The 13,564-nt window shown below is 54.4% G+C and overlaps 1 protein-coding gene across 1 annotated transcript; it reads left to right on the plus strand.

The window, feature by feature from the left end:
• Positions 1–495: 495 nt before the first annotated feature.
• Positions 496–8,422, plus strand: ARSI (arylsulfatase family member I). The gene is made up of 2 exons (XM_040239598.1): positions 496–1,377; positions 6,168–8,422. The coding sequence occupies exons 1-2, from the start codon at positions 1,058–1,060 to the stop codon at positions 7,570–7,572; spliced, it is 1,725 nt and encodes a 574-aa protein (XP_040095532.1). The 5' UTR covers positions 496–1,057; the 3' UTR covers positions 7,573–8,422.
• The last annotated feature ends 5,142 nt before the right edge of the window (positions 8,423–13,564 follow it).

The raw sequence follows: 13,564 nt of genomic DNA on the forward strand, positions 1-13,564 counted from the left end.
GGGAGAGGTTGAGGAGAGAGCTAAGCCTGCAAGGCCAGCACCTAGTTTCCCGATTTCCAGACCCTGGTAAGTGGCAAAGCCTTCCCTATTCTCCACTGCTGTCTCTACTGCTACTTCAGGCAGCCACTGTGAGCCCCGGGGAAGAAGCCACCAATTTGTTTGTGATCTAGACAAGTTTCTGGCCACGTCCAGGCCTCAGTGTCTCCAGTGGCGGACTGACCCGGTTGGAATAGAAAATGATGCACATCCCTTCCAGGGCTGGCGCTCGGATAAGCTAAGACTCCATGATCAAGGAATGTCTGACCAGGCCATTCCAGAGCTATTCCATCGAATTCCAAGCAGCCCCCCTTCCTCCTTTCCCCAGTCTGGGCTAGGGCGGAGGCTGGAGCCAGAGGGCCCAGTAGGCCTGGGCTTCCCGCCCGGGGGCGGAGCCGCCGCTGGACGCCCCGCCCCTCCACCTGGGGCTCGGCCCGGCAGATGTTACAACTTTTCTCTCCCGCGGTGTCCCCCACAGACCCGCCCAACCCGTGCCTCCCTCCCCTCTTCTCTTCTGGGGTCCTGCCCACCTCCCTAAGGGGAGCCGACAGTTCTCCCGACTCCGGGCGGGGCGAGAGGCCGGGCCGGGGGCTGGAGGGTCGGGAGGAGGAGAAAGGGAAAGCAGAGGCGAGAGAAATTAGGAGGAGGGAGAAATCAAGGGCTAGAACGAAGAGGGGAGTCAGAGGATGGTCGAGAGCATTTTTTGGAAGCCGCCGCACCGTGTCTCAGGCTGGCCTGGCTGAACTAGGGGAGAGGGACACGAGCGGCGCAGGGCGGGCGCTGGGGCGGCGGGAGACTGCTGGTCGCGGGCCTGACCTCCTCAGAGCGCCCCGCTGCGGCCGCGCACGTTTGGCCACACCGTCCCGCCAGTCCCGGACCGACCGCTGGGTCGCCCCCCGGGGACGCTGAGCGCTCTAGCAGCGTCCGGGCCAGTCGCCCGGCGGGCGTGCGGGCCGTGCGCCCTGGGCGCGCGAGGCGGTGAGGCCCTGGGAGCGCTGCGCGCCGGGACGCACGGGCCGGCATGGCGATGCACGCCCTCACCGGCTTCTCTCTAGTTAGCCTGCTCGGCTTCGGCTACCTGTCCTGGGACTGGGCCAAGCCGAGCTTGGTGGCCGACGCGCCCGCGGAGGCTGGCGTGGAGCACCCCTCGGCTACTCCACCGCAGCCTCCCCACATCATATTCATCCTCACCGACGACCAGGGCTACCACGACGTGGGCTACCATGGCTCAGATATCGAAACCCCCACTCTGGACCGCCTGGCAGCCGAGGGTGTCAAGTTGGAGAATTATTATATCCAGCCCATCTGCACGCCTTCACGGAGCCAACTTCTCACCGGCAGGTAAGCATGACCCAAGCCACTGATGCCGGTCCAAGCCCCAAATAAACCCAGCTGTAGGTTTCACTTTGTACTGACATTAACACCATTGGGAGGTGGGAAGCCCCGGCTCACAGCCAATTCTGTCTCCAGTTGACTGTGTGATCATTAGTAAAGACCTTTGCCCTTTCCGGGACTCGGTTTCCCTACCTGTACACTGAATGGGTTGGATCATCTTTGGGGATCTAACCCCTCTGATGTTCTAGGACATTCAGACTCCATACCATGTGAAGGAGATATCTGATCATCTCTTTGTTAGAGGGACATGGAAGCCTCTGACATCTAGGTTTGAATATTGCTTCTGTTAATATTTACATACCCTGAGGCCCGAGCAAGGTGTGTAACTTCTCTAAGCCTCAGTTTTCTTGTCCATAAAATGGGGTGAAGAACAGTTTTTAATCTTGAAAAAGAGTGGTGAGGATGGAACCAGTTGCATATAGGCTACTTCGTTATCAATAAATGGCAGCCGCAATGTTACTGGAAGGATTAGGGCCTCCAAATTGTTTAATGATGACATTGGAAAGAAGCCAAGGAATGGATAGGTGGAGGAGAAAGGCACATACAGGATGCCTGACCTGTGTAGCCTTAGGCTAGTTACTTCATTTCTCAAAGCCTCTGTTTTTTCATCTGCAAAATCCTCCCAAGTTGGCTGGGAGCCCCAAGGAGACGTGCTGCTTTCTCTGTAAGGAGTTGTCCACAGGCAAGGTGGTAGGATTACAGGATTAATAGAGCAGGGAAACAGGAGGTGGGTGTGTGGAAGGCAAACTCTGGCCACTTAGGAGAAAATCCTTTGGCAAGGCTGAAGCTAATCCTCCTTGGATGGAGTCCAAGGCGTGCTTTCTCCCAAATTCCATCCAGAAGCCACTAGCGTGATCTCAGAAACCAGAGCCATAGTCTTCCTGTTTCCTGGATGGGAGAAACTGAGTCACAGAGTCAGGGAGGGCCAAACTCGGTGCCTGTGCCCAGCTTCGGGATGGGTAGGAGAGAAGTCTGAGAAGCCAGGTGCTTAGAGGGGCCCTGGAGCTGGGAATCAAATAGTTGCCTTTTCTTTCTTCAACCTGGCACTTAGCATTTAGCTCTAGGAACTGAGAGAGAGAATCGGAAAGAGGAAGGGGCGCAAGTGTATGAGTTGGGGGTGAGGGCTGACAGTAAAGACCCAATGTTAGCCGGCTTCCAGAAGAGGGAGGAGGAATCTGCATTCCCAAGAGTGGTGTACAAGTTAGCATTTCTCTCCGAGAGATGACTTTTGGTTTAAGCAGGGGAATGAGCAGCATGCAGGGCAGCGTTCCAGCCCTGCCACCTCCCCACCCCCCCCATCTGCAGAGTTAGCTGAGCATGGCCGGGCAGTGTCTGCCCTCCGCCCCCTGCAGCTAGCTGGCTCCATCTGACTGATGCTGACTACTCTCATTAGTGTTTGTTAGTGCATCCAGTCGTGTTTGGTAAAGCTGGAGAGAGCCAGTTTCCCATGTTACTCACTTGCAGACAGACTAGTGACTCTTAGCTGGCCTACCCACGTTTTACCAAGCAGGGTTCTATGGTGTCCAGCCTCTGCGAAAAAGAGGCCTACTGCCACCCTTGGGTACTTCTTGTATCAAATCTAATCATTCATTAGCTTAACCCAGGGTCTGCAGAGGCCACATCACTGATAGATTTTGAGTGTGAGTTACAGAGACCTGGGCTCAAAGCTCAGCGCTCCTGCTTGCCAGCCGTCTTGAATTTGGGCCTGTTCCTGCACTCTTGGGAGCCTCAGTTTTATCATCAGTGGAATGGAAGTAATAACAGTCTTCACTGTAGGTTACTTAGGCAAAGTAAGTGAAATAGTGTGTGCAGCCTATACTGTTAAAAATGGCAGTAGTAGCTAATGATAGGTGACAACCAAAACAGCTTTAAGATAAGGAAACCAAAACAGAAAAATGCACCCCAGTGACCAGCTTAAAGGTATCAGGAATTTAGGTCATGACTGGCTTAACTTGGATGCCTGGGAGTGAGGAAAAGGTGTGGGGTTCTAATACATTTGTGAAGTTTCAGGCTTCTTACTTAGGCTGGGGCTTGTAAGCTTGACTAACGGCAACACTCTAAGCAGATAACATGGGCGCCTTGACCACAGAAGAAGAAATGGGATAGAAATGAATAAGTGGGGAATGAAGAGTTCTGCTCACCGTTTGCTCCTACCTCAGGGTGTTAGCCTGTGTGAGTGACCTGGATCTCAGGGCCACATAAACTTGCAGGCAGGCACCTGAGAACTGGTCTCATAACATCTGTGAGCTGGAAGGTTTTTACATGTGTCCCATTCCAACCAGCTCACTCCTCACATAAGCTAACTGGGGCCTCCATGGGGGAAAGAAGTGGCAGCCTAATTTACCAGAAAAGGGTCTGTGTTTGGGGACTCTGATTGGCTTTATGTTCAGGTCCTGGCTCTGCTCCTGACCACTGAGTGAACTTAAACAAAGTCTTTCCCTTCCTCTGAACCTTAATTTCTTTTTAAGTTGAGGTGAATAAACTAGAAAATGATTTGAGTCCCTTCTGGTTCTAAAATGCTTTGAGTGTCATTCTTCATTCATTCATTTCATAAGTAATTGAGTGTCCTTGAAACATCTCTGGAGCACTAGGAATACAAAGAGGAGTAAGGGGCAGTCTCATTAAATATCATTGGGCCCAAGAACATGTACGTACAGCCAAGTAGAATCCTATGGCTAAGTTGGACCAGTGAAGGTTTGTACTTAATGCTATAAGAACCCAGAAGCAAAAGTGGCTCATTCTTTGAGTGAGAAACTTTATAGTGATGGTAACATTTGGGTTGGACTTTTAAGAGTGACTGCTGCTGCTGCTAAGTCGCTTCAGTCGCGTCCGACTCTGTGTGACCCCACAGACAGCAGCCCACCAGGCTCCCCTGTCCCTGGGATTTTCCAGGCAAGAACACTGGAGTGGGTTGCCATTTCCTTGTCCATTGCATGAAAGTGAAAAGTGAAAGTGAAGTCGCTCAGTCGTGTCCGACTCTTAGCAACCCCATGGACTGCAGCCCACCAGGCTCCTCCTTCCATGGGATTTTCCAGGCAAGAGTACTGGAGTGGGGTGCCATTGCCTTCTCCGTTAAGAGTGAATAGGAGAGGAGAAATATCAATAACCTCAGATATGCAGATGACACCACCCTTATGGCAGAAAGTGAAGAGGAACTAAAAAGCCTCTTGATGAAAGTGAAAGAGGAGAGCGAAAAAGTTGGCTTAAAGCTCAATATTCAGAAAACGAAGATCATGGCATCTGGTCCCATCACTTCATGGGAAATAGATGGGGAAACAGTGGAAACAGTGGCAGACTTTATTTTTTGGGGCTCCAGAATCACTGCAGATGGTGACTGCAGCCATGAAATTAAAAGACGCTTACTCCTTGGAAGAAAAGTTATGACCAACCTAGATAGCATATTCAAAAGCAGAGACATTACTTTGCCGACTAAGGTCCATCTAGTCAAGGCTATGATTTTTCCTGTGGTCCTGTATGGATGTGAGAGTTGGACTGTGAAGAGGGCTGAGTTGTGAAGAATTGATGCTTTTGAACTGTGGTGTTGGATAAGACTCTTGAGAGTCCCTTGGACTGCAAGGAGATCCAACCAGTCCATTCTGAAGGAGATCAGCCCTGGGATTTCTTTGGAAGGACTGATGCTAAAGCTGTAACTCCAGTACTTTGGCCACCTCATGTGAAGAGTTGACTCATTGGAAAAGACTCTGATGCTGGGAGGGATTGGGGGCAGGAGAAGAAGGGGACGACAGAGGATGAGATGGCTGGATGGCATCACTGACTCAATGAACGTGAATCTGAGTGCACTCCGGGTGTTGGTGATGGACAGGGAGGCCTGGCGTGCTGCAATTCATGGGGTCTCAAAGAGTTGGACACGACTGAGCAACTTAACTGAACTGATCTAGGAGAGGAGGACTTGCTCTAGACCCCATGACTAGTTAGTGGCTTAGAATGTAGGGACCCTGCAATCTGGAGTCAAACTGTTGGGGATACAAATCCCAATTCTAATTACTAATTTTGTGACTCGCTGGTTAAATGATTTAATTTACTGAGCCTCCGTTTTCTTATTTGGGAGATGGGAATAATAATAACAATAGGCACCCCCCAGGTTAAAGTGAGGATTTAGTGAGATAATTCCTATATAGGGCATAGCACCGCAATACTGAGCATACAAGTGCCTGGCACCAGCCTTTGTTATTGTTGTTGTCATGATTAGCTTGGATTCAACTCTTAACTCCCCAACTTCCTAGCTGTGTGATAGTGCTTGAGTGACTTAACCACTCTGGGCTCCAACCTCCTCATCTGTAAGATGAAAAATACCTGCTTCAGTTGATTTTGAGGGTTCAGTGAGCTAATGCATTTGAAGTGCTGGGCACATTTGATAATACCTACTGGGCTTCCCTGGTAGCTCATCTGATAAAGAATCCTCCTGCAATGCAAGAGACCTGGGTTCAATTCCTGGGCTGGGAAGATCCCCTGGAGGAGGGCATGGCAACCCATTCCGGTATTCTTGCCTGGAGAATCCCCATGGACAGAGGAGCCTGGCAGGCTGCAGTCCATGGGGTTGCAAAGAGCCAGACATGACTGAGTGACTAAGCACAGCACAGCACTAGTTACTTTACTTTTCTTGCTGGTAGAGCTGGGACCTGAGCTCACCTCGGAGTGAGTGTTGGAGGTTGGGGAGCCAGAACAGTGGTTTCTGCCTCACCAGTGATTTCTGTGTCCTCCCCTCTTCCTGCCAGATACCAGATCCACACAGGACTTCAGCACTCCATCATCCGCCCTCGGCAGCCCAACTGCCTGCCCCTGGACCAGGTGACACTGCCCCAGAAGCTTCAGGAGCTGGGCTACTCTACCCATATGGTGGGCAAGTGGCACCTGGGCTTCTACCGGAAGGAGTGCCTGCCCACGCGCCGGGGCTTTGACACCTTCCTGGGCTCACTCACAGGCAACGTGGACTACTACACCTACGACAACTGTGATGGCCCAGGGGTGTGCGGCTTCGACCTGCACGAGGGTGAGAATGTGGCCTGGGGGCTCAGCGGCCAATACTCCACTCTCCTCTACGCCCAGCGCGCCAGCCACATCCTAGCCAGCCACAGCCCCCGGCAGCCCCTCTTCCTCTATGTGGCCTTCCAGGCGGTCCACACGCCTCTGCAGTCCCCGCGCGAGTACCTGTACCGCTACCGCACCATGGGCAATGTGGCGCGGAGGAAGTACGCGGCCATGGTGACCTGCATGGATGAGGCCGTGCGCAACATCACCTGGGCCCTCAAGCGCCATGGTTTCTACAACAACAGTGTCATCATCTTCTCCAGTGACAACGGCGGCCAGACCTTCTCGGGGGGCAGCAACTGGCCACTGCGAGGACGCAAGGGCACTTACTGGGAAGGGGGTGTGCGGGGCCTGGGCTTTGTCCATAGCCCCCTGCTCAAGAGAAAGCGACGGACAAGCCGGGCACTGGTGCACATCACTGACTGGTACCCGACCCTGGTGGCTCTGGCAGGGGGCACTGCCTCGGCAGCTGATGGGCTGGATGGTTATGACGTGTGGCCAGCCATCAGTGAGGGCCGGGCCTCACCGCGCACGGAGATTCTGCACAACATTGACCCACTCTACAACCATGCCCGGCACGGCTCCCTGGAGGGTGGCTTCGGCATCTGGAATACCGCCGTGCAGGCCGCCATCCGCGTGGGCGAGTGGAAGCTGCTGACAGGAGACCCCGGCTATGGCGACTGGATCCCACCCCAGACGCTGGCCGCCTTCCCTGGCAGTTGGTGGAACCTGGAGAGGATGGCCAGTGCCCGCCAGGCCGTGTGGCTGTTCAACATCAGTGCTGACCCCTACGAACGGGAGGACCTCGCTGGCCAGCGGCCAGATGTGGTCCGAGCCCTGCTGGCCCGCTTGGTGGACTATAACCGCACAGCTATCCCTGTGCGATACCCAGCTGAGAATCCCCGGGCCCATCCTGACTTTAATGGGGGTGCATGGGGGCCTTGGGCCAGTGATGAGGAAGAAGATGAAGAAGAGGAGGAAGGCAGGGCTCGAAGCCAGTCCAGGGGGCGACGCAAGAAAAAATGCAAGATTTGCAAGCTGAGATCCTTTTTCCGTAAACTCAACACCAGACTGATGTCCCATCGGATCTGATGGGTGGGGCTGAGATACTTTCCCATGCAAGCTGGCCCTGTTCCTCACCAAGGAGGGGCTTCCAGTCAAGTCCTCCTCTTCAGGGAAATGGGGGCCATACAGTCTCTCAGTTGAAGGGTGGGTAGCTTGGTTTGGGGCTTGGGGGAGAATAAACAAGACTGGGATGCCCGGGGTCCCAGTCCTGCCTCTGTTGACTTGCTCTATGGCCTTAGGTGACCTGCATGAGCTCTCTGAGCCTCATTTCCCTCATCTGGAGAATGAGCTCTAATGACTTTGTCGCTCTGTGGTGTGGATCTGGTGCCTGGAACCACAGTGAAGTTCCCACCGACTTTGTCACCGCCTAGCTCACTTAAGGCCTTGCTCTTGAACCCTGAACCTTTGTGGTACTTCCTGGGTGAGGGGCCACCCGGAGGCAGCTCCAGGCCCGGACCTGAGCTGAGGCATGATGATCTTGACCTCTGTCTGAAGCCATGCCCTGAGTACTGAGGTTGAAGATGCAGGGACCTGGGACCTTCCTGGCTCCTCACAAGACCTGGGCCAGTCCTGGGGACAGACTGGTGGTGGTGAGCTCCCCTTCCTGGAAGGGAAGGGGAGGACTGGGCCTGGCTGTTAGCTGCTGCAGGGTCTAAAGTAGTGGAAGCAACTGTGCAAAGAGCCCCACGCCAACCATCACAACATCTGGGTTCTGCTCTGACCTTGGGCCCAGTCCTCCTTCCTGGGCCTCGAATTCCACACCAGCACAAGGGGATGGTAGCCCTGGCTCTGCCTACCTCACAGGCCTGTAGAGAACCGGCCGCAGTAATGGTTGTAGAGGAACCCGTGAACTTGATTAAAACGCAGGAACACAGAAGCGAGGGCTGCAGTGCTGTTGTGAGCTGGTGTGGGTGTGTGCATGTGTGTCCTGGGCCAGGTGTGAGCTCACCATTGGTCCTGGGTATGGTCCAGGGGACAGAACATGTGGGTTCTGGCCCAGTCCTGCCCCAGATCCTCTATGTGGCCTCGGGCCCCCTCTGGACCTCACTGTCCCTGTGTACAGTGAATGAACTGAGAACCCACCCCCTAGGTGTTCTGGGCACCACTGGGCGTGTGTGTATTGGGGGACACGGGCTGGGCAGTGGGGAGGAGGGCGTGGGGGTTTCAGGGCTCGCTGGCTGGGTAGCGGCCTCTATCTGCACACTGCGTTCTGCATATCTCCCTTCAGCTTCTAGTCCATGCAGCGTGTGTAGGCGAAAGCCCTGCTGTGAATTTTGAAAATAGTTATTTTTGTCTCTGGCAAAGGAGGCCTGTTAGGACTCGTCAGCATGCGGATGAGCGGGACGGGTGGGGTGGGGTGGGGTGGGGTGCGATGGGTGCGGTGCACTGAGAGGGGTTCAAGACTTGGTGGCAGAGCGGCAGGCCTACTGCAGAGTGTGGCTGAGCCCAGGAGTGACGGTCCGGCTGGGGCTGCACAGTGGAGCTGACCTCCATGTTCTGGGCCCCTTCCCCGCAACCCTGCTCTTGTTTCCTTTTTCTGGCTTCCCTCAACCAGAACCCTTCTCTGTCTCCAGAATGTCAATGCCTGGGTTGTGATTACGCAGGGGCCACAACCAGCTGAGGCCTCTGGGTTCCAGCCACCCTCAGCGTTTCCGCCTGTTCTGGAGGGGAACTCTGCAGTCCCAGGGCTGGCTCATCTATGGTCTGCCACTTACCTGAGATATTGCAGCTCTGCAGGACCCTCGTCCCAGTCGTGCAGACTGGGCCCTTCCAGAGTGGTATGGAGCCAGGACTCCCTTGCTGCCCCAGGGTCACACCAGCTGAGCAGAGGCCTCTCGTGTGTGCTGAGTTGGCTCTGTCTGAACAGTCCCACTTCCAGCTTCAGCCAGCCCTACTTCTCTGCCTTTGGTGGCCACAAGTGCAGGACCATAAAAGGCCTATTTCTACTTGTTTCTAGGCACCAAGGCATCCCCTCTGTGGCCCACTGGGCCCTAAACATGTAGAGCCCACCTGGGATGGGGGCTTGGGGCTGGTGCCCGCTCCTGCTGCCCTGAGAAGGAGGCCTGATCTTATCTTCAACCCAGCCTAGAGCTCAGCAGCCTCAGTTTCCTGCCCAACCCAGAAACAAGCAAACAGGCCAGGAGCCCCACTCAAGTTCAGCCTGTGACCCTGTCCATGGCTCAGCAGACCCCAAGCCTACCTAACCAGGGTGCTGGTAGCTGACTGGGGCCTGGGACGGTGGAGGGTCTCAGGATAAGGAGCAACTCAGGGCTCAGGGCAATGTGATGAGAGGCTCAACCTGCTTGCCATGGCTTCTGCTCTGCCCAGTGAGGAGCATGTTGCCCAGTCCCCTTCCTCCTACCACCTATGGCTCCTACATTCCCCTGCAGCCAGGGCACCTGGCTGGACTCTGTGTCAGGTCTCTGAATGGCATTCCCAGGCAGATACTTGATTCACCTGTGGCGGGGAGGGGTAAAAGGGTGGGCAGACCAGGGGCAGCTCTGTTCCCTCGTCATAGATCTGGGGGGAGTGGTGCCCGGAGATGCCAGACAGTTCCCCTCTTTTCCCCTTGACTGGACCAAACAGCCACAGATCTGCCAGCCAGGTGGGTTAGGTGACCAGGCCCCTGGGAGCCAGGAGAGAACCCCAACCTGGCTGGAGAAGCAGGGCTCTGGGCACATCCCCTGCTGGGCCTTGGCACCATGTCCTCCTTTCTCTTGGTGCCTATTGGGCACCTTGGGGCCTAGGCAAGTAGCCCTGACTGCAGGAAAGAGGGGGGCAGAGGAGGATAAGGGAAGGAGCACTGTGGTGGGAGTCAGGTGTTCTGGATTGTCATCCTGACAGCTCCTGACTTCGGCGACTGCATGAAGGCAGCTTCTTCTCTCTGGGCCTTAGTCCCCTGTCTATAAGGGGATAGGGCTGACTCTGGGCCTGTCCAGCTCTAGAGAAGTCCTACAGACAGGGCAGGGGTGCTGAAGTCAAACAGATCTTTGACTAGTAGGTCTTGCCACATCTCTGCAAAGCAGGCGATGATTGTACCAATCTCACGGACATTTGTTGTGAGGTATAAAAATAGTGCAATATGTAAAGTGCTTAGCACAGGGCTTGGCTCTAAAGTGGAAAGAACTATTTTTCATGTCCTTGGAGTCAGTGAAGGAACATCTTGTCATTACATTTCTCAGGAAGAAACGGAGGTCTCAGTGGGAAAGAAGAACTGCCATAAGCACTCACTGCCAACGGCAGGACTAGAACTTGGGTCCGCAAGCCGCAGGTTGGGCTGTGCCAACCTGGGCCCAGTAGCTGGTGCCACCTCTGTGGGACACCTCAAGGCACAGGGCCTGACCCCTGCCTCCTCTCCCTTCTGAGTGCGAGGCTGGCATTACTCACTGCAGTTAACAAACCAGATCGCTCTCCACCCAGACCCTCTGTAGGCTCTTTGCTCTCTTGGCCCACTTTCCACTGATTCTGCCCCCATGCTCACTGCCCTTAATGGGACAGGCCTCACGGGGACTGTGTGGATGGCACGTTTTCTATGGTGCCCGCCCAGGCCCTGCAGGGCCCTGAGACACTCGGGCATGTGCATGTGAGCTCGTGTAGGGGCTCTGGAAGCTGGCACATGAGTCAGCTGTCACCCACTGCTGTGACCCAGGAATTTGGCCCTGCTACCCGTGTACAGCCTGTGTTCCTGTTCCCTGTCCTAGCATGTAGGTGCCAAGCTCAGCACCCTCCAAAGCATCCACTCCTGGCCACCAGGCTGTGGCAAGCAGGCCTGCTCTTGAGTACTGCATGCAAGTTGCAGCTGGGGGCAGTGCACATGCAGGCTCTCCTGCCTGCCGCTTCCCCGGGGAATGGGGAGTTTGGCAGAAACAGTCCCCCTGATGCAATCAGTCTTGTGCGCTCAGCACCACGCAGGCAGGGCTGGCTCCTCACTGTCCGCCACCACTGGGCACAGCTACCAGCCTCTTGGGCACAGGGGAAGCAGTGAATTAGCAGTCATGCCTCCTCGGCAGGGTGGCAGTTACAGTCAGGATGGGGGTTGCCTGTCTGAGGCAGTGCCCACACCTATGTTTGAGGCCTTTGAAAGTTCGGAGGTGTGTGTGTGTGTATAACAAGGAGTTGCCAAGGAGACCTTTTCCTCTTCTCCATTTTCCTCCTCCCTCTCCATCCTCTCCAGTCATCTCTGCAACATCAGGACCCTACAGCCTGGGTCCTGTCCACCCCCTAGGACTGTGTGCACAGGGTCCAGGCCAGCATGGGGAGGAAGAAAACAAATGAAACTGAAGAGAGGAAGGGAGACAGAAACTTGGAAAAGGGATAAAAAGGAAGAGGAAAGACAGGGATATCTGAGAAGGAAGGGCTCAAGGGGAGCAAGGAAGGATTGAGGAGAGGGGAGAGGCTCAAGCCAGCTCCAAGCCAGGCTGGACTATCACCTCCTTTATTCAGAATATTAGACCCCCATTAATACAACCTCGGGGCACAATTCCCTTTTGTCCTGTTTGTTAATTTCTAAAGCAGCATTTAAGTTAGTTAGTACCTGACATGCTGGGCCTGTTCTCCTGCCCCAGTCCTTTGTACTGCAGGAATGCTGCAAACCAGGACAGGCAAGGTGATGTCCAAACCTGAGCTCAGTTCCAGTGGGAACTCAGAGAATGGCACCTGGAGTGATGTGTGGTGTGTCCTTCCATGATTCAGAGGGAGCAGTATGAAGAGGGAGTGACTTTTGAATTTCTTCCTAAGAATCATTTCCCATCTTTTGAGCATTTACAGCATGTCAGACACTGTGCTCATCTCATTTAATCCTTAGAACAGCCTTGGAGCTAGGGAATGTTAGCACTATTTTGCAGATTAAGAAATCAAGGCACAGAGAAGCTAGGCTACTCATCCCTAGCTAGGCTACTCATGACAGCCTGTAGGTCATGGAGTCAGTCTAACCACTGCCCAGCACTGCCCCTCCTCTCCTCTGGGCAATGACTCAGGTACCCTCGGTGGTCACTAACTACTGCCCAGCGCTGCCTCTCCTCTCCTCTGGGCAATGACTCAGGTGCCCTCGGTAGTCGCTAAGGATGGTTCCAGTGCTTTCATGTGTGGAAGCAGTCTCCTCCTGGGGACAGGCTAGCAGGTCTGGGATACGGGGGTGGCAGTGCAGCCTTTCTTCAGCTCACCTGCGATCGCTTCTAGCCTTTAGATGTATATTCTGTGCCCTGCCCGCTACCCACCAGCTGTGCAGCCCCTGAGCAAAGGCCTCTCTTCTCTGCCTCTGAATTGCAACGTTGGCGGCAAAGCGGGAAGCATATTGTGCACAGAAACCAAACTGAGTGGTTTTTCCTTTTTCTGAAGGTGGTAATGGTGCAATTAGTGGCTAAGCCATTTACCCCCTCCTCCATGACTCTCCTCCCCTCCTTCCTCTCTGCCTCCCTCCTGTTTCTCTCCTGGGAAGAAGTGGCTGCATCAGAGTCAACTCCATCATTCTCTCCCACTCCTGACTCGCCCAGGAAGAGGGACAGAGCTGGAGAGTACCCAGATTTCCCCAGGGGCCCTAGAGGACCTAGGGTTGTATAGTCAGGGATCTGCTGGGGCTGGGGATTACCAACAAGCAGATAATGTGTCTACTAAGTGAGGTGACCAGTAAGGCGATTTGGAGATTCTGAAGGAGGGCTGGGCTAGAAACCCAAGAGAGTTGGGATCCTGGATCCTTTTACTGTGTGGTCATTGTGGGCAAGTGCCGGCATGGAGGGCTGCAAAGGGAGCTTGAATGGAGGAGGTGGGTGTGAGGGTCCGAGATTCTGAGTTCAAGCTGCAGTGATGGAAGTAGTCATTGTCTCACTTTAGATCTTCTTTTTGCCGCTTCTAGAAACTAAAAAGAGGCCTCATGTTTACATACTTCATAAAGGCCTCCACAGCTCTCAGCCTACTCTATCTTCACAGCCTTCCTTTCCAGTGGCAGCTAAAAGGAGCGAGAGGCTCAGAGAGGGGCTGTGACTTACCCAGCACCACACAGTCAATATATGTTAAGACTGGA

The sequence above is a fragment of the Oryx dammah genome, unplaced genomic scaffold (assembly GCF_014754425.2).
Source record: "Oryx dammah isolate SB20612 unplaced genomic scaffold, SCBI_Odam_1.1 HiC_scaffold_5, whole genome shotgun sequence".
Taxonomy (NCBI): Eukaryota; Metazoa; Chordata; class Mammalia; order Artiodactyla; family Bovidae; genus Oryx; species Oryx dammah.

What these genes read in the sequence shown, in the direction of transcription:
- ARSI (XM_040239598.1), top strand. Translation starts at nt 1,058, where the DNA reads ATGGCGATGCACGCCCTCACCGGCTTCTCTCTAGTTAGCCTGCTCGGC. An exon ending in AGCCAACTTCTCACCGGCAG is followed by an intron (nt 1,378 to 6,167) that starts GTAAGCATGACC and finishes TCTTCCTGCCAG; the next exon opens with ATACCAGATCCACACAGGAC.